The sequence below is a fragment of the Monodelphis domestica genome, chromosome 1 (genome assembly GCF_027887165.1).
Source record: "Monodelphis domestica isolate mMonDom1 chromosome 1, mMonDom1.pri, whole genome shotgun sequence".
NCBI classification, from domain to species: domain Eukaryota; kingdom Metazoa; phylum Chordata; class Mammalia; order Didelphimorphia; family Didelphidae; genus Monodelphis; species Monodelphis domestica.
Window position 1 is genome coordinate 41,036,594 of NC_077227.1, and position 21,100 is coordinate 41,057,693.

The 21,100-nt window shown below is 37.9% G+C and overlaps 1 protein-coding gene across 10 annotated transcripts in view; it reads left to right on the forward strand.

Annotated features, from left to right (window-relative positions):
• The first annotated feature begins 1,434 nt into the window (after nt 1–1,434).
• Nucleotides 1,435–21,100, forward strand: part of WASHC2C (WASH complex subunit 2C) — a 55,729-nt gene continuing 36,063 nt past the window's right edge. For 4 of the 10 annotated variants that reach the window (XM_016424900.2, XM_016424903.2, XM_016424899.2 and 1 more), the window contains exons 1-15: nt 1,476–1,713; nt 3,268–3,432; nt 6,267–6,329; nt 7,691–7,864; nt 8,703–8,796; nt 8,914–8,975; nt 11,719–11,766; nt 12,547–12,660; nt 13,264–13,357; nt 13,761–13,829; nt 16,017–16,132; nt 16,569–16,626; nt 17,918–17,977; nt 18,421–18,588; nt 19,952–20,073. In XM_016424900.2, the coding sequence (XP_016280386.1) occupies nt 1,591–1,713; nt 3,268–3,432; nt 6,267–6,329; nt 7,691–7,864; nt 8,703–8,796; nt 8,914–8,975; nt 11,719–11,766; nt 12,547–12,660; nt 13,264–13,357; nt 13,761–13,829; nt 16,017–16,132; nt 16,569–16,626; nt 17,918–17,977; nt 18,421–18,588; nt 19,952–20,073 (1,530 nt within the window). In that variant the 5' untranslated portion in view covers nt 1,476–1,590. Of the gene's footprint in view, nt 1,714–3,267; nt 3,433–6,266; nt 6,330–7,690; nt 7,865–8,702; nt 8,797–8,913; nt 8,976–11,718; nt 11,767–12,546; nt 12,661–13,263; nt 13,358–13,760; nt 13,830–16,016; nt 16,133–16,568; nt 16,627–17,917; nt 17,978–18,420; nt 18,589–19,951; nt 20,074–21,100 lie in introns of all 10 variants that reach the window. The other 6 variants (XM_056797483.1, XM_056797445.1, XM_056797473.1 and 3 more) reach the window with 3 other exon arrangements.

Genomic DNA, 21,100 nt, shown 5'->3' on the forward strand with positions numbered 1-21,100 from the left:
CAGAACCAGGAGATCATTATACACAGAGACTGATACACTGTGGCACAATTGATTGTATCAGACTTCTCTACTAACAATGATCCAGGACAATTCTGAGGGACTTATGAGAAAGAACACTATCCATATCCAAGGAAAGAACTGTGGGAGTAGAAACTCAGAAGAAAAACAACTGCCTGATTACATGGGTTGATGGGGATATAGACTCTAAATGATCACCTTAGTGCAAATATGAATAATATGGAAATAGTCGTTGATCAATGACACATGTAATATTCAGTGGAATTGCTAGTTGGCTACAGGAGGGGAGTAGAAGGAATGGAGGGAAAGAACATGAATCATGTAACCATCAAAAAATATTCTAAATTAATTAATTAAATAAAAATTTTCAAATTTCAAATTCAAAAAAAAAGGAAACCCCAAATGAGGTCATGAAGAGTTGGACACAACTGAAAAGCGACTAAATAGCAACAATAGTACCCATATGTTGCTCTTTAATAATTGTTCAATTGAACTTAAGAAACATTGAATTTCATTATGGCAGAGCTGGGAGGCAATTACTTCTATCTATGATATAGGGGACCATGGGACCCTGAATAAGGCATATCGGTCCTTTGGGCAATGTTCTAATATTCTCAGTGGCAGATGAGGTGCCATTCACCTTGGCAGAGTTGATATCTTTATTGGGAGTTCAGAAAAATCATAGATCCCAGTTCAAAATATCTGAAAGAACACAGGACTTGGTCAGCTTGGCTCTGCAGCTTTTGAACTGGGTCACCTTAGTCTGACAAATCATTTTCCCTCTGGAGTCTCAGTTTCTCCATCTATAAAATGAGGAAGTTGGAATAGGTTATCTGAAAGGTCCCAAAGCATATCTAAGCACATGATAGGAGCTTAATAAGTTTTCTTAGTCTGACCTGGAACTTTATCTCTGTGGGGAAATCGGGGTATGGAAACTATCTTCACTGGTACAGATGGGCAACTGTCTTTGACCAATGGATTTGAGAGTAATGCTTTTATACCCTAATAGTGACTAAAGTGCTGTACATGAGCAATTGTAGCATTTATATTACCCTCTTAGGGTTTATAAGGTTTTCTACATAAGTTGTGTCCTCGCAACAGGCTTGGGAGATAAGGAACTGTTTTTATCCCCATTTTACAGATGAGGAAACTGAGGTTCCCAGGGAGTTGCCCAGGGTCCCTTCTCATTAGTCGGCCAGCGTCTTGGGCTGGATTTGGACTCCGTCTTCCCGACTCTTCCCAACTCTAAAGCCAGCTCTTTACTCACTTTGCCATCTAGCTGTCGTGAACTTTGGAAGATGAATCAGTCAACACCTGTTAATGGACTGATTTGGAAGTGCTTGTTTTTTGGAGGTATTATTGAGTGACAGCAGGGTAGGGACGGTGGGCGTGCACTGCTTTCAGAGCGCAGGCGCAGGGGACACGTGCTTTGGTCAATCACGTGACGGAGCGTCACGTGGTACCGGCACGGTCACGTGGGAGGACTGGCGCTGCGGATCTACTGAGAGAGGTCGGTCTTGGAGGGGACTGGACGCTCCGGGAGCCGGGAGGTGGCGGTAACGGAGGTCGGCCATGAGCGGGCCGGACCCAGAGCCAGGGCCGGAATCTGGACCTGGGCCTGTGTGGGAGCGGCCCTGGTCCTTGGATGAAATCCGCAAGAACAGCCAGAGCTGGTCCCTGGCCGCGGATGCCGGCGTGAGTGGGGAGGGGCGGGTCTCGGACCGGGAACAGAGCGGGGTCACCGCACTAGGATAGGGTCCTTATCCGTGAGGGTCCTCTCCCTGAGCTAGTTGCTAGGTGAAGTGGAGTTCCTTTAGTTACGCTCATGAGCACTCATTAAGCATCTACTGTATGCCAGGCGCCTGGCTGAAAGTGGGGAGTGACGTGAGAGGCAGGGGCAGCCCCTCTCCTCCAGAGGAGCTAGCTGACGGACTACTGCGGACCGACCAGCTCCGGGCAGTGTACGCGGGAGCTCCTAGAGAGGGAAGGACTTCCGGGAGAAAGCAGGTTTGGAGCTGAAACCAGAAGGAAGCCTCTGGAAGGCAGAAATCAGCGGGGGAGAACCTTCTAGGTTGGGGCACAGCCCAGGCAGATACCTGGAGCTTGGAGCTAGAATGTATGGTCGAATAAAGGAGCAGCGGGGAGGGAGGAGAAAGAAGACTGGAAAGGTAGGAAGGAGCCGGGTTAGAAGCTCCATTTGGATTTAACCCGTTTTCTGTACCATTTGGGGGTTAAGTGACTTACCCAAGGGTCGCACAGCTAGGAAATGTGATTTACATCTCCAAAATACACTTTTATGGCTTTAAACTATGCCCTCCATCTCATCACTTTCACCTGTTAATACATTTTTTAATTGATTTTTTAGTAAAAACCCTTCCCCTCTCTCTTAGAATTAGTAGTGTAGTGTATTGTTTCTAAGGAAGAACAGTAAGTGACTTGCCCAGGATGAACCCAGGACTAATCTACTCTAAACTCTATTCACTGAGCTACACATTTTCCCCTTCTATACAATTTTAAACTATCGTTTGATTTCAGGGGGAAAAAAGCTTTTTGAGAGCAGTGTCTGACACACAGTCGATTGATGCTTAATACATGATTGCTGATTGATTGGAGGGAAACCTAGAAGAAATGTTTTATTTCTTTTCTCCTCTCTAGCCTATCCCCAAGATTATCACAAAGGGTTGACATTGACGCTTTTGTACTGGAGAACTCATTTCACTAAAGTTGCTCCATGATTGTGTTCTGGGAGCTGTCCACAGTTGGATCCCTGGGATCTCATTAGTTGTCATAGTTTTGCTCAAGACAAGAGGAGTCTCACTTAGGTATTATAGGAACTATAGGACTCCTCAGAACAGAAAGCACGCGCGCGCACACACACGCACACACACGCACACACACGCACACACACGCACACACACGCACACACACACACAAATCCAGCTCCTTTAGCCCATTTCATTTACTGCTATCTTGAACAGAAAATTAGTGAAAATCTCAACCAAAAATGAATTTTTTACCACCCTAAAATACTGAAAAAGGATGACATATTTGTTGAATGTTGCTCTAGTTTTGGTGTGCTTTTCATCACCTTTTGTCCTTCTGTCACATACAAAAGGAAGGAAGCCCTTTTCAGTGAAGATATTGATTTCATTGGGGCAGGGGGAAGAAGAGGAGGAAGGAACAGATTCTAAGACTTGCTTCTCAAGCCAAAATGTAAACATATAGCTATCACTGTGTCTTTTAAAATAGCTTCTACAGTTTCTTCAGGAGTTCTCACAGCAAACCATCTCTAGGACACATGAAATCAAGAAACAAGTTGATGGACTTATTCATGAGACAAAAGCCACAGATTGTCGCCTTCACAATGTCTTCAATGACTTCCTCATGCTATCTAATACCCAGTTCATTGAGAATGTAAGTTCTTTAGATGCTAGTGCCCATTTGATATTTTTCTTTCTATAGCCAATTTTAACATCTTTTAAGATGTCATTCACTGTCAGTCATTCGTGCATTAGCTTAGCTACATTCAAAGAGGCTTGTTACCTTAAGGCTAATGGGTGAATTTTTGAACCACAGCTCATGAAAGTATCTACTGAGACATTACAATGGTAAAGCCAGAGAAATCATGGACTTTACGACATGTTGAGAAAGCAACTTGGCAGAAACATAGAGTTTTGGCTTAATAAATGCTTGTTGATTGTCTATACAAAGAAAATGTTACCAGTAAAGTTTTACATTTATTTTTCAAGGATTTAACATTTTGCATATTATCTTTCGATAATTCAGATTCTGAGAAGCAGTCTGCAAGGTACAGGGGACAAATCTTACTTGTTTTGCAATTCCAAGCCATATATTTGATGGCTAAATCTCCAATTTTCCTCCTCTTCAAAGTGAGGGTTGTGATACTATCTTAATTAACAGAATTGTTAGTAGCATTAATTTAAATATACACTGTTTTAGAAGCCTGAAAAAATATAGGTCTCTCAAAGTATTTCATACAGTTTCAGGGAAAAATTTCCAAGTCATGGTTTTTGGTTGCAAAGTTGTCTAGTGTGTAATTAGGATGAAACTATGCATGGGTTTGGTGGAGAGAGATAGATGCACAGCTTCATCTACATGCCTATATAATGGACAATTTCACAATTGAATGCTACATATAGTATGCATACACACACATGTATACTAGTTTATGCTTTATTTAATAGTTCTAGAGAACAGAAATAAGAGAAAATACTATAAAATACCTCTTTTGGCTGATGTAAAATTGATCTCATATACCTACTTGTTTTTCTTCGTTGTGAGATATTTGACCTTAACAATCAAAAGTTTGTTTGGGGGCCCAAAAAGAATACAAATATTAACTTTCCACAGACATAGAAATAATTTTTTAAATCCTTTGGGACTGTGAAGAATGTTATTTTAAAATGAAAAGTTCTAGTTGGTTCTTGATCAAGTACTATTTTCTATGACTAGATGACTAGCCTCAGTGCCCTGTTTTGCTTCTGTCCACACTCTTGCTGCTCCAATTAACTGCGATAGTTAAAACTGAATAAATAATCTATCATTTCTATGATCTGACAGAATTTCCCTTAATTCACGTATGTGATTGAGAATTGAATATGTGTGGTTATCCTGGACAAAGAAAATTCCTTTTGAACATTTTTTACAGTTACCATTTTCCAAAGCTAGATTGACTGAACATAATATACAATTGTTATAGTAGCCATATCAAATTTGTTTTGCCTTTGAGATAATGACTATGCCAAGATAGCTATTTTTTGCCTTTGGAATTATTTCTCTGGCACAGAGAAGGTGCCCAAGTTCAGAACTAACTGCTCCTGCCCCTGTCCAGTGCTGAAATGGTAGCTTCTTTGGTGGCAGTAGGGAGGCTTTGAGTCTAGTGAGAAAAGCCCTGGACTCTGAGGAGAACCTCAGGTCCTTCACCACTTGCATGACTTTGTTAAACTCCTTCAACCTGTGAGCCTCAGTGTCCCTGTCTATAAAAATGGAGTTAAGAATGCTAGTAGTGCCTATCTACCAGAGTTGTTTAGAGTAGCAAGTGAGATTGTATTTTATATTTACAAATTTTGAAAAACTAGATTAGGGATTTAAATATATCTAGCTGTTAGTATTAGTTTGTGGCTAGTGACATAGTTCATCCTGATCATACATCTTTAAAGGAAAAATCCACCAGTTATACCCTTTTTCAGGCCAGCTGGCCTTGGCAGTGCCTTTACTGCTTTTGTCTTCTATTCTCCTAGTCACCCAAATCAGTCTTTGATTCATCCTCACCATTTCCCTCTCCCTCATTCTCTATATTTATCCAGTAATATGCCAAGTCTTATCTGTTTTCCCTTCAACACCTCTAGCATTCATGCCTTTCTCTTCACTCACATGCCACTGCCTAAGGTTATACCTTTGCCACTCCTTTATAGACTGTTAGAATAACTTCCTAATTGGTCTTTTCACTTTCCAATCTCCAAACCGCCCTTCATACAGCTACCAAAATTATTTCCCAAAGGATAAATCAGGAAATGATTTAAAAAGCCATACTACTATAAAATATAACCTCAGGTTTTATTACAAGTGGTAGGAGGAACCAAGATTCAGACTGGAAGATTGAACTAATTTTAATGATGGTAATCTGTTGCTGTTGCTTCTAGAAAGATGATTTATTAAAAGGAGGACTATTAGGAGTCAAAAATATTTCTTATTATTTTATATTTCAAATCCTGAGCTAATCTTATGGGAAGTACAGTACAGACATTTTTCACTTATACACAGTGGTGCAAAAGTCTTAGTGAATATGGTTTTAAGATTTAATTACTAACAGCTTAAAACTGCTCTTAAGATTTTTGGACTATTTGTAAGGGGATCATTTTCTCTCTTTAAAACTACTCTATGCATAATAATATCTATGTTTTATTCATTTTTTGCCTTTATTAAAATATAGTAAGAGTATTAAATATATTTTCAATTCTATAGAACTGACAAGAAAATTATCTTTACAGATGTTCTCTCCACAGATATCTCAATTAACAAATGTATATGTATGTGTGTATATGCATATAGACAGGGGTGTGTGTGTGTGTGTGTGTGTGTGTGTGTGTGTGTGTGTGTGTGTTACTACTTAGGGGTAACTTTGGTAAACCCTAGCCTTTTAAGGAATAATTGCCTGCCTCAGTAACCTTGCTCATGGTTGTTAGCATGTTTGAATTTCATTTTAGTGAATTTGCTTTCTTCTTTAGCGTGTGTATGATGAAGAAGTGGAGGAACCAGTTCCCAAAGCTGAAGTTGAAAAGACAGAACAGGTATCTGAGATCTTCAGTCATTTACAAATCTCTGATCTAATTATTAAACTGGAACCAATGTCAGTACCTATTGGATCTTGTTTGTACTAAATTCTTGAATGCCCCAGTGGTGCTTAAGGATTTGAGGTGAACTACTTTTAGTTCAGGTTTTCAAGGCCACCACCATGATTCAGTAACTTAGCACAAATGTATGCTGTCTCCAGATCTATTCTTACTGAATCTCATAGATAATCCAGAACATTAACAGAATGTGGCAGGACTCACAAAATCTGCTTCTCATCTTGTTCCTGGATTCTGAAAGTTCCACTTGGTGAATGGTAGCAACCGTGCCCTGGGTATTCTTTCACAATCACTTAGCCATGATTTACCATTTCTTGGATTGTGTCTTCCTAACAATTGCTCCCTCAAACTTAAGCAGATACTGGCACAAACACTTACATATTGCCTTCTGAGTTCAAAGCATTGTTCTCAGAATCATGTCCTCAAGAACCCTCATCTACTTAGGAACATAGATCACAGACATACATAAATAAGGAACAGAGCAAGGCAGCACAAGCTGTGTGCTGAATGTGGAAGCAGGGCAGAGGGAGGAGGGAGCCCAGAGGCAGTGACTTCATGGAGTAGAATTCAAACTAGACCTTAAAAGTATCTGCAGAGGAGATTAACTATTTTATTCAGGGAGAAGACAACAAAAGTAATAAGATGGGAGGATAGAGTATTATATTGAGGTAATAATAAATAGTTCGATTAAGATGGAACTAAGGGAAGTTTTAGGGTAGAGGATAGTGTGGTTGAGATGAGGGGAGAGAGAGAATCAAATAGGGATAAGTTTGTGACAGCTTGAGCATCCAGCTAAGAAAATAGAATCCAGTGGCTAATGGAGAACTCTTCAGAGTTTTAAAATTTATCTGATTTACATAAAGAATGAATTGGAGAGATGTTGGCAGCAAAAAGACCAATGGCAAACTATTAATATGAACATAGTTCATACAAATTAAGCCATGCTCTTTCTGCTCTAGATGCATGCATATGACTACATTTCTAGCATTATCCAAAGGGCCATTTACACAGGGCAAGATGGAGCAAGAAAGGTCAAAAGATGATGATAGAAGCAGAAATGTGGCAAAGGCCATATATCCATTTTTCACTGAAGGAAAAGCAGAAGGCAATCTTTGGGATCTGGGTTTTGACAACTCATTTCCCCTAAAACTGGTGTCATTCTAGGCTTATATTTTAAACAGTTGGAATCTCATTAGGGCATGTTCACCAGATTGGCAGCTCCTATTGTGCTTTCATTACTGTTTACAATTCTATCATAGCATCCCAGAATAGAAATATAAATAACCCTTTTTTGTTTACAGGAGAAAACCCGAGAACAAAAAGAGGCAGATCTGATTCCCAAAGTCCAGGAAGCTGTAAACTATGGGTTGCTGGTATTGGACAGTGCATTTGAACAACTTGATATAAAAGCTGGAAATTCAGACTCTGAAGAAGAAGAAGCCAATGAGAGAATAGAACTGATTCTTGAGCCAAAGGTGAAGGTCCCTGGCTGTGGTTAGACTGATCCAGGTTTTGTGCCAATTATTATCTCATGGCCCTTAACTTTTCAGTGGTTCCAGATTTTTCACATGAAATGAGATGAGCGGGACCCCAGGACTAGTTGTAGCAGTAAATACCATGTCTGTAAGTTTTTAGAAGCAAATTTATACGGTTCTGATACTTAATCTAATTTGGAGGTAAAATTGGATTGAATTTCCCTTCTCTGTTTTGCTTTGATTTTACTAATACTTTCTCCAAATGATCGTTTTCAAATTTTGAAACCTGTTATTTTATAGCTTTTTTATATTTAGGGTCTCTAGTCATTTGCAATGTGAGAGAAAGTAGATTCTAATTAAACTTGCTTGATATTGGCAAATGTTTTCAAAAAACCTTAATCCAGCCAAAAAAATTAGCCCAAGCCCACACTTGGAAAGAAATTATCCTATGAAAAAGTATTTTAATTAAAATTACAGTTATGAACTTTAGCATTCGTGCTGTACATCCATCCTCAGGCTGTTTATGCACTCTACTACCTGATGTCTCATTCTTATGATTATGATGGCAAGAATTGGCTTACTCTGCCCTGACTACTTCTTGCTTAGTTTTATTCTGAGGTCTCAACTGTTACTCCTCATATTAATCCCATACATGCAGCCTAATACTGTAATAAATTGTTTGAACTATAAGGTGTTCATTTATTGCTACACTCTCATTCCATTCAGTGAATGGTTCATGAAGAATTAAGGAAAGAAGATGGCTCATGGGATAGTGACATTGCTTATTTCTTTATCTTTCCAAAGGAGTCTACCTTTAAAGCTTATTCATTCTTTGCAGGATCTCTATATAGATCGCCCCTTGCCTTACTTGATTGGTTCCCAGTTATTCATGGAGCAAGAAGATGTTGGTCTTGGAGATCTTTCAAGTGAAGGTATGTTTGGCACAAGTCCCTAACTTTTTAAAGCTCCCATTGGTTCTGAAGTAATTCTCATATTGATTTTGGTTTTCAATAATGCATCTTAACTAGTCTTCTCTGTTCTCTAAATAGAAGGCTCATTAAACAGTGAACCTGATAGTGTTTTGGACAGTGAAGAAGAGAAGGATGAAGAGGTAAGTTCTGTGAAGGGCACCATGATGTTGAGAATGAGCTACTTGTGAAGTCCTGGGGTGACAAGCTGTAGCTTTCAATAGGGATTGCAGATGTTGCCAATAAAATGAAATAGGGAAAAACAGTTTTGATCTTCTTCCTCTAAGTCATTTGAGCACAGCAGCTTAAGGGTCTTTGTGTTCATGTATACCCCTGCTGGAACTTTACACTAAATTACTAACTACTAGGTACTAAATACTCTTGTGTTATACAAAAAAAGAGGAAGTCTGAGAGTGGGGTCCACAAGGTCTGGGTTCAGCCCTGGCACTGAATCCGTTGAGCTGGCTGACTTTGGGTGCTCACCATGACAGCCAAATGGAGCACTTGATCGCTGAGAGAGCTTCCTGGCAAAAACTCAATACATGTGTAGTTCAGGTAGGAAAAAAAAATGGGTTCAGAGAAAGCAGGTGGGTGGAATGGAGAAAGAGCCATATCAGGACCCATGTGACTGGGAGTCTTCCCTTGTCTGGACCCCGGGAGACTTCCCGGGAGTGGGACTCTTCCCTTGTCTGGACCAAGGCTCCACCTCAGTAAAGTGAAGGCTTTGCTCTTAGATTCCCTATAGATGCCTTTCCATCTCCAAAGACTATGATCTGAAGTTAAATGATTTGTCAGTGGTCACATAGCTAAGTAAATGTGAAAAGTAGGGTTTCTACTCGGGTCTCTCCTGATTGCAAGTTCATGCTCTTTACACTTTTTCCAGAAGCCAGATAGCACAAGTCAGTTCTCTTTTCTAGGCCTCAGTTTCTGAGATGCACGTTATATATGTTTAATACCAGCATACTACAAAAAAAATTTTTTTACATAGCCTTTTCACCCTTTTGGCCAAAAAACCCTAGGCCCAACTATAAAATGAATTAATCACATTTCATTTCTTAGTGCCACTTCCACATCAGAAATTCTATATTTGTTAACCAGTTTTCTGATCCTTTTTACCCTTCAGAATTTTTAGGATAGAAAAGTTTACAAAGGGATTAGACAATCCCTTCGTGAATCTCAATGCCCTAGGGATACTTTGAGCATAGTTGCTATAACCTGATGACATTAAAGGAACTATACAATGTGTAAGACACAAATACACCTTGAAGAATAGAGAAGCTATTAATAACAGAAGGACTAAAACTTAAATTTCTAGAAATAGAAACTTTAACATAAAGCTATGATTCTAGGCAGAAGACATATGTGGTGCCAGTTTTCAATAGCATTACTAACAGATGAATAGTTTTTCAAATAAATTTTAATTAACACATTTTGTTTTTATACATTGACCAAATTTCCCTCCCAGAGATCTGTCATGTATAAAAAGTATTTTTTTTAAGGGAAAATTCAGAAAACATCATTACATCAAAAAAGTCTGAAAATATATGCTATGTTCCCTACTCTTTAGATTTCCCACATCCATTAAGCAACAAAGGGAGAAGTGTCTTATCTTCTTTATAACTTTGCATCATTCACTTGTCATTGTTTCATGGTGGCAGTTCTTTCCATTTATATTTCTGTGTTGTAGACATGTATTTCTGGCTTGGCTCTACTTTTTTCCTGTTACATAAGTTCATTTAAGTCTTTTCGTGCTTCTCTGTATTCGTCATACTTGTTGCTTCGTAGACACAGTATTTTATTTTATTCATGCACCACATGTTATTTAGTCATTCTCCAGTTGATGGGCATATACTTTGTTTCCAATTCTTTGCTACCACAAAAATGGGCTTCTATGAATATAGAATATGTTGGTGAAGCAATTTTATCTACGAACTTCTTAGGGTATATGCCCAGTAGTGAAATTTCCTATGTAAAAGAACATTTATATTTTGGTCTATTTGCATAATTCCAGATTGCTTTCAAAATAGTTATACTAATTCACAGCTCTGCCAACAATGTACTATTGTTCATATCTTTCCACAACCCCTTCAACATTTGCTATCCTTATCTTTTGTCATCTTTACCAGTTAACTGGGTTGGAGCTTTCATGTGGTTATTAATAGTTTCTTCTTTTTTCTTTTTTTTAAATACGCTTACCTTCTCCCTTAGAATCAATACAGTGTATTGGTTCCAAGGCAGAAACAATAGTAAGGGCTAGGCAATGTGAGTCAAGTCAGGGTCACACAGCCAGGAAGTGTCTGAGGCCAAATTTGAACCTAGGACCTCCCATCTCTGGGCCTGGCTCTCAATTCACTGAGCTCCCAGCAGCCCCCAACAGTTTCTTCTTTTAAGAACTTTTTGTTCATATCTTTTGACTATTTATTAGAGAATGATTTGTACTCAACAAATGAGTTGGATTTTTTTGTTTTAGTAAAATCAAATAATTCGAATGCTTTCATTAGTATTTAATATCAGTTTCCTCTCTAGTTTGTATAAGGAACTAGTAACAATCAAAGAAATTAGTTATTTGGATTTTCTTCTGGATAGTGAAATATGTACTCTGCCATTGGGACAAGCTGAACTAAATTTGGAATTCTTTAACCACAAAATACATAATATTAATGGGACAGATGGACAAAAATTGGTAGCCATTTGTGAAAGGGACTTTTTAAATAAGCTATTTTAAACTCTATGCAAAAAAGAAATGAGAAATCTTTCTGCATGAATAGACTACAGAAATAGAGTCATCACTTAAATCTACACATTAACCTGCCTCAGAATAAATAAAACTTGAAAATGTAACCTAGAAAGGTTTTACTAACAGAAATTGATCTGTTTCTATTCAAGGAGTCAGATGATGACTTCGGCAATCAGAGTGATAATGACCAAAAACCGGTAAGGTTTTTTTGAAATAACTCAGTTCATTTCTAGCTTATGAGACAAGTCAGAACTTAACCAGATTTAATGGATGTCCTCCACCAAAATAGTTACTACTACAAGTCAACTTGATTAGTAAGACAAAATTCCTCTTTATGATGCTTTCTTTTGGTATTCCAACTTAGAGAATTATCTTTTAGGAAAAGATTTTTGAGCTGAATTTTCCAACTGTTAAGTGATCCACGAGACCAGACAGTGTGTTTTCAGTTTCTTCTGCCTTTCATGAAAATTCTTATTTGCATTTGTTCTTTTAATTTTTCTTACCTTTCTCTATTTGCATTTCCTGATAATTGGTTCCCAAACTTAATAATAACTAGTATTTATTTGGTGCTTTTATGTTTGCAAAACATGATACATTTTTATCTCATTTCCAATTGGATTCTAGTCATTGCACCTCTATTCTGAAGCTCTATTTCAGTGCTTACTGTCTTAAAAGGTAGTGTGATTTTGGAAAAGTTTTCAAGCCAATTGTGAACGGAATGTAGGAAGATGAACTATTTGTAAATTAGTGCAGTTTCAGTAATGAAAAAGACTGTTCAAAAGATACCCATTCTATATGGTAAATACTGATATGACACAATAAGGGAAACTGTTTTAATCAGCTCTTTTTCTCTTTAAATTGAAAATATGTTTTGTTTTAAAGAGAAGACAGTAAAATTTAAATTTGCCTTAATAGCCTGAGCATAGTTGCCTGTTGAGGTTAAGTTTTAATTGGGATGTTCTAATATTGCTCATCAGCACACAGCACTGATAAGTGATGAAGAGGAAGAGGAAGATGGTTGTGATCTCTTTGGGGATTCTGAAAAGGAAGAGGAAGAAGGAGATGAGGATGATGGAGAAAATGCAAGACCTGTAAGAGAATTCCCACTTTCTCTATGGTCAGGACAAGGAAGAAACATTTTTCCTTTATTTATCTCTTCTCTTGTCCTGTGGTTTATAGTTAATGCTTGTATAGTGTTTTAAGAAAACAATAATATTAGATTCTCTGAAGATAGTTTAAAAATCAGACCATTGAGAAACATTTTCTTCTTTCACCAGCCTAGTTTTGAAAATTGCATCAAGCATTTATTGCCATGTCAGGAATTTAAGGCACAAGATGTTTCCTTCCCTATTGAAGAGATTTCATTTCAAGCAGTGCCCTTGGATACAGATCTGGGCAGTAACAAGAGCATAGGAGAACTATAAACTTATTATGGATAATGTATACAAAGGGATGACCAGGAATAAAGAGTTCCTCCTTTTCAAAGTCCCCCTCACTAATACAATAGGAATATCTTACAGATTACACTTCCCACTTTGGTGGATCTTCCCAGAGTATATTGATCTAATTCTATGTTTATGTCCCATTTATTTCCCTCTCAGTTTAATCAGTTAAGCATCAGTGAACTGAAAACTATCAGCTGCTTTCAATGTATTGCTAAGAAGTTTTTCCCCCTCTCACTCTTGTACATCTAGAAAAGAAATCGACCTACTTCATTTGCCGATGAGCTAGCAGCAAGAATCAAAGGAGATACAAGCCGAACATATGAGGGACAGACAAGTAAGCCCTGTGTGTTTAATATTTGAAATTCCCTTCTTCCCCTCTCCAGAAAGTAAAAGGACTAGATTGTTCCCCATAGATTTCAGCAGGTACAACATTTTTCACTTTTATTCGCTAAAGGAACTGGACAGCCTATAAGGCCTTGCTTAAAATAAATCCTCTTCTAGCTCATGGACACTTAAAAGAAAACAGCTAGAGCATGTGTAACTTTGCTGACTTCCAAATTAATACAAATAATGTGCAAGGCATTTCAGTTGCACGTGAAGGCAGAAAAATGGTAAAATCAAAATCCGATTTGGGTTTTGATCTGATTTTACTTACTAATCAGTTGTCCCTTACCTTAGAATAAGATAAACATTTTCTATGTAAAAGTCTTTTGTCTAAACCCTGAAACTTTATTTTCCATTCACAGCTTCAGGGGAAGCAAAACCTAAGAGAACAACCAAAGAGAAGAAGGATATCAGGAAAGTTCCCTCTGATGGTAGGCCTTTCTCTATTTCATTTCTATTGAATCATAATCCTTGTGGCCCCAAATGCTACCCACAGAAAACCCAGGTAGCCTTTGCATGATCAGAAACAGCTGGCTCAGTTTTCTTGGTTAGAACACTCCAAAAGAGAGTTCCTGTGCCCTGGGTGTCTGTCTTGATTTTAGGGTTTCTGTAAACATAGAAGGGGAGGGCTCTAGTGGCATGTCACTGGACTCTGTAATTGACTATGTCCCTTTACATTTTTGTAAAAGACTTGCCTAAAAGCATGCTTATATTTCCAAATGACATAAGACTTAAAAAGATAGTATAGATTTCAGAATCAAGATTCAGAGTGATATCAGCAGTCTGAAGTGCTAAAGCTAAAAACAAGATGAAATTCACCAGTTAGAAATATCAAGTTTTCCATTTAGGTTCAAAAAATCAATTGTATTAGCATAGGGTGATGGAAACCTAGTTTGGCAGCAATACATGGGTTAAAAAATGACAAGATCTTAGTCATTCATAAGCTTAATAAGGGTTAGCCCTCTGCTGCACCTGCTAAAAATTTTAGTTTATACAATTAGAGACTATCTTAATAGATGGTCCAGTTACCAGAAGGTAAAAATATCCCTAACTTTTGTCTCTATTGGACCCAAGTATTCTACTTGGAATACTCTTCCCCTTTCCTCAATCCACACTTTCCCACCCTGCCTCAGTTCTTAATTGTTAAAATTTTACTCATGTGGGTTTTTTAATTAATAATCAATAACTAAATATTATATTTTATAAAGTTTTATTAATAATAATTAAAACAAAAGAACTGTCTGACTTCAGCCAGGTCGCAGGTCCAAGAGAGCTAAAGGGAGGAGCCCTTAAATACGATCCTTAAATACAGCCTTTAAATACAATCCTTAAATACAGCCACTTAAATACAATCACACAAAACATGGGGATGCAAGAAAATGGAATTTTGGGAAATACTATGGGATTCTGGGGATGAAGTCCAAAGGCTCAAAATCTCCATTTATACACTCACATTTCAAGACTTATCTCAGATGCTTATTCTTCTATCTCAATCTTGATTTCCAGCTGGAAATGGTCTTTTCTTCCTCTCTTCTTTACAAATTTAATACTATTTTGCATTATATTTATTTATGTATGTCTTTATCTTACCCATTAGAATGTAAGCTCCTTAACTACAGATTTCCTTGTATTCCTTTAGTACAGTGTCTACAAGTAGATGCTTAATCACTTCTGTGCAATGAGAGAGTTGTTACTGGATGCTTCATTTAAGGACACTAATAAACTGAAATTAATTTTAGAGAAGACAGAGATGGTGAGGAATCTGGAAATCATGTTTTATGAACAATGGTCTAGAAGCTGAGAATTTTTAACCTGGAGAAAAGAAGACTAAGAAAAAGCATGCTGGCTACTTGCAGATATTTGAAGGTTGGCTACCAAGATGAAGAAGCAGCTTTTTCTGTGTTCTTCTAGTAGAACTAATCAGTGGAGATTCTACTGAGATCTTCGCTCAATATAAGGGTGAACAGGAAAAAAGCTGTTCAAAAGCAGAATCAGGTGACCTGTAGAGAAGTAAGCTCTCTCTCATAGTATCAGAAACTAGATGATCTCTAAGGTTCTCTCCAATCTGAAATACTGTTCATCTAGGGCTAATTTCCTTTGTTCAGAGGGCTTTGTAAGTTCTGTATTCACAGCGCCTGTGAATGATGGTTCCTGTCCTTAACCACACAAGTGACTGATAAATTGATAGAGTCACCTGAACATTTAATTTCTGTTCTCTTCAACATTCCTAGAAGCTGCTTGCTTCTAATCCTTGTCCACAATATAAGCATTTCAGCTGGATTCATTAACCAATTTAATTCTACCTATATTTTCAATATAGATTTCCTATCTGCACTAATTACCAGAAGATAAGGACAGTGTCATTTAATGCACTTGTGTATAGGACCAAACAGAGAATCTTAAAGAAATACTTTTGATGATTTGGAAGATGTTTGCTGTTCATGTAGAAGTAAATGCTGTAGATTTTAAACCCTTAGAATTTGAGTTCAAGGGCTTAGCTGTACCTGTCCTCCATCCTGTATCCCTATTGAATGATCTGAAGAGTTAGCTGCAAAGTTGGGCAGGCTGTACATTTCTTATCATTTCCCAGAATTGTGGTTTGTTTCCTCTTTCCCCAGATGAAGAAGATGACATGTTTAAACCACCCAAACTAACAGATGAAGACTTCTCACCATTTGGCTCTAGAGGGGGCCTTTTTAGTGGAGGAATGGGCCTCTTTGATGATGATGATGAGGTTAGTTGGGGGTGGGAGGCAGAAAATAAATGGTCTTTTCCTCCTTCTACCAAAATGGTTCTTGCCCTCAAGTAGCCCCTGTTCCTTTTGATGTTTTGATAGCTATCCTGATATTCTGATATTCTGGTATCTGGATGTTTAAAGCAGAGTCATTCTCCAGCCAGAAGATTATTCAGTGCCTCCTAGGTGATACTGCTGATTTATAGGCATGAACACCTAGTATAGTCTATAATTTCTCAAGTTCTAAATTGTTTAACAGACTTAACTCAGGAGCTCATTTTATATCCAAATTACACTCAGAGCATCCTGGACTTTTGCAAAGGTACTTTTCTACACAGAGTATTAAAGATATTAGTTGTCTGTAATTACAAAGGAATCTCAGTGTTTAATGCTTGATTTATTTTACTCATTTGCTTTCCATATCATTATTAATCAGAGTGACCTCTTCTCAGAAGCCCCTAAAGACAGTGAAAATCAAACCCCCATTAAAGAAGGTAAGGATGAATGAGGTTTAAATTTGTTTATGTTATTAGGGGAAGAGGTTTTCAAGACACTTTTTTAACCTGGGTTAAGGCATTACTTTGTTCCCAGAAATTATTTTGTTATAATTCTATTGGCTAGATTAAAAGCAATGCAGGGGTGCAGCTAGATGGCTCAATGGATGAAAAACCAGTCTTAGAGACTCGAGGTCCTGAGTTCAAATTTGGACCCAGACACTTCCTAGCTGTAGGACCCTGAGCAAGTCACTTCAACCCCCTTTGCTTAGCCTTCTACTTTGGAAATAAAATAACAGTATTGATTCTAAGACAGAGGGTAAGGATTTTTTTTTTTAAAGCAGCAGCAATACAGTTCAGATATTTCATCCCACTGTAAGAATAAAAGATATTGTCTATAAATCTGAATTCATACCTAGCCTGTGGGGGTGAGTAACCTGGTTATATTCTCTGATCTGACTCCTTGTCTCACAGATTGACAAAATAAGTGACATAATAAATATGGGATGTGTATAAAACCAAATGTATTCTAAAGATGCTATTTCTGAGGCTTTGTTTGTTTATGTGGATTTGTTCAATATTGACAACCTCCACTTAGAATTCTAAGGATTGTGAAATAACCTTTTCAAGGTAGATAGTGCAAGTATTATTCTCCCCATTAACAAATAAGGAAACTGAGTAATCAAAGGAGGCAATTCTTAGCACCCTTGCTAAAAGGTGGAATGGTCTTTTCTAACAAAGTAGTCAGTGGTCTTATGTACATTTATAATTTGGGCAGAATTAAAATCCTTTTATACTATTTAAGTTTAAGTATCATCATATCATATTAACCATCTGAAAGAAGCAATGTCAGGTTGCCAAAAAAGTAGCACATAATTTCAACCACCAAAAAAAAGTCTCCAATTTGATCTTTGACTTTTGCAAGTGTAAGATTTAAATTAATATCAATAATTCTAATTATTATTTTTATAAAGTTTATTCATAATTATTTGAAGTAGAAGGACATTTTAAAATATAGAAGTTCAAAGCCTAATAGACTAACTAAAGTATGACCACGTGTGTAAATCCTCCTGCCTGGCTCTCAGCTAGCTTCAGCAGTCACATTCAGGGAAAGAGAGAGAGCTAGGTGAGGTCACACCAAAACTTTATCCTCCGTATGTTCACATAGCGTGCACACACAGCATAAGCACACAAATGGGATGCTGGGTAAATGAGTCTTGGGGAGTAAATTCTATTTACACAAGGTAGTGAATTTAACAGGACAATTTAATGATTTATTTCCTTATTCTAGAGACTTCATCATCAAAACCTGGGAAAAAAATACCTGCAGGAGCTGTGTCTTTGTTCTTAGGTATATCAGAATTTTTAAGGTTTCATTTTTTTACTGTTATCATTTTTAGCACATCTTTTTATTTTTAATGTTTTCTTCAAAGATCTGAGTAGCATGTAATGAGCAATTCAGAACTTCTAAATTTTCTTTAAGAGGTCTCCCCCCCCTCTTTGTTTATTAGACCAGCTGTAATGAATACTATTCTGGCATCAAAAACAACCTTTATGTAGAGGCCTATGTTTGAGGAAAATAGATTCCCAAAGAATAGATGATTTGTATTAGAGGGAATTTATTTGAAGTGCCCTTACTCATCCCTGGGTTTATTGCTCTAGTATTTTGTACTTGTTGGGGAAGTATTTCTAAAAAACTGAAATGTTAATACCTTTTGGAGGATATTTGTACATTTTTATGGAGTAGTGAGACCCACCATAACTAGAATTGATTTCCTCTTCCTTTGATCACAGGTAATACTGATGTATTCAGTGTTTCTTCACTTCAGTCACCAAAGGAGCAACAGAAGCCTCCACAGTCCACACAAGGGAAAACCCCACAGAGTCCTGTTCCTGCTGGCCTCTTTGATAGCAGCGATGATGACTTCTTTGTTGCATCTAACAGCAAACCCTTACATACAGGTATATGTTGCCTCTCATTTTTCATGGGAATTATTTGAAAGTGCTTTTAACTAGGTACTCTGCTAGTCATTCTGCATCATTTGGGTCCCAGAGACTTTTTCAAGGCTCCCGGGATATTGCCCTGGTTTATACTATCTAAGGAACATACAGTTCTCAGCAGCTTGAAGAAAGGATATGGCCAACATCAGGAATCTAGATATGGTTCAGCAGCTTCATGCAATCAATCACTCAAAGCCTAAGGGTTTCAATAATCAATCTCTTTAGCAAAAATACATATATGCCCCAGAGGAAAAGCAGTTCCTGAGATAGCTACAAAGCAGTTTACAAACATTAAAGCTGAGAACAAGAAAATTAAAAACCATGAGCAAGAACTTTCCTCTGGAGTCTCAGCTTCTCCTCGTTCAAGGTCTAAAAACCATTTTTATCATCTTGCCCAAAGGGCCCTAAGATGGATCCCAAATCATGCCTGGGTTTATTAACTGTTATAACTTTTTAATTCAGACTACTTCAGGTCAGCACCACAAACAACTTCTGCTCTGGCCAGTGTTGAGGGGAGTGTAAGGAATTAATTCATACCTCTCCAGCTTCCTAAATCCCCCCTCAGGCCCTGAGAAGGAGAGAGCTAAATTCTTCTCCCATCATGTGATGGGAGCATCACTGCATTCTCAGTTGGGTTTAAATCTTGGCAGTGCTACTTACTATCTGTGTAATCTTCGATGGCCACTTAACATTCCTGAACCTCAGTTTCTTTGCCTATTCAGTGAGACAGTTTAGATCACCCTTAAGTTTCCTTTCCACTCTTAAGTCCTATGATCTCTTACTGTGGTAGAGTTAAAAAGGAGTGGGAAAATGAGAGAGAAAATTATTTTGCCTGAACAAGTAAGAAGAGCACAATTTTAATTCATTATATGTGTAGAACTCAATATAGCAGCAAAACTGGTGCTAAAGAAAGACAAATTAAATTGTAGTTACAAAGTAGAAACTCCCTTTTAAGCTTGTGTAGCTCTAAGACAACTGTTTGCCCCTTCAGCTAGAGCCCAGTGTGAAGTAATCTTTGAGGAACTTGATGAAAAATCTACTTTTTCTGCTCTTTCCCACTTCCTGTGTCTTTAGCTGCCCTCTCTTAGTGATTTAATAATTTCTTAAATATGAAATAAAGCTTCATTCTTGCAGTTAGCTTCACCTAATTACAACCCATGTAGAAGACCAATCATGCTTTAGTCTTTATGTTGGCATGGTGGGGAGGTGCGCATCTTTTTTGTTGCAAGTGTTTTGCTTTTTTCTCTCTCCTTAAAAAAAAAAAACAAAAACTCTGTTTTTAATGTTGTACGTTTTTCAAAACTTTTCCTTATTTAAATCCAAGCCAAACCAACTGTTGATCTGTTTAATGATGAGGAAGAGGAGGAAGAAGATCTCTTCAAAAAGAAAGCACCCCCCTCTTCCACTGATGTTCTCAGTCCTGAAGCTAAGGAAGCAGGCGAAAAGGTGATGGAGGATGGGGTGGATGTACAGGCTGATGTTTTTCTTGGGAAATCCTATACTTAGTTCACCTTGAACCAAATTAAAATGAGTTGAACTACATATCAAAGAGACTCAACATTTAGTTAAGTGAATGAATCAAATACCTCCTGTGGGCACTGTGCTGGGCAGGAAGAGAAATGCAAAAGGGGAAGAAGAGGCCATGGGGGCAGGAAGACATGACCTGCACAGCTCTAATACAAGAAAAGAGCAAAGTGCAAATCCTTTGATTTGTGCTGCACTGAGCATCTCTTGGCTCTGAACCATCCCTACATCCTTAATGCCGTCCCCCCACCCCCCCACTAGCATAAGCTTCTAAAAGGTAGAGACCAGGTTACCTTTTAAACCTTCATTTTCCCTGGCCTTAGGGCCATGTTGTGTCCATAGTAGATACTTGATACCTGATTGCTGAACTGAACTTCCTCAGTGTCATTCCATATACTCCCATTCACTAAAATCTGGCATTTGCCTAAGTGGTCCATGTTTCTCAGCTTTCAGCATTAAATGGGGCTGCTTTTTCTCCGATTCTCCCAATACAAATATCCAAGAGGAATGATACTAGGGATGGAAAGCCAGGAGATGGAGAGGTCAGCTGTAAATTCTAGATCAGCAAAGGAAGGGAAGAGCTGAGGACTTCACGAGTGGCAAGGATTACGAAAATATCCTGAACGGGTTCTTTCCCCCCAAGTGCATGTATATTCAGGTTTTATTATGAAAACAGTTGAGATGTTTTTAAGAGGATGGTGTGGTACCTTCCACAGATCTCAGTCAGCCAGTTTTGTTAACAAATACAAAGTCCCTATCCCCAAAGAGTTTATATTCTGATGGGAGAAGACAACAAAAGCAGAGTGATAAGGAAGGGCAGAGGACATCTGCTGTGCAGCCTAGAGAGGAATGAAACAGGCTACTTGAGGCTTCTGCAATTACTTGTGCTGAGGGACGGACTGGAAATTAAGTGGGAAATTCTAGTTTCTCTATTTCTTACCTAAGTTAT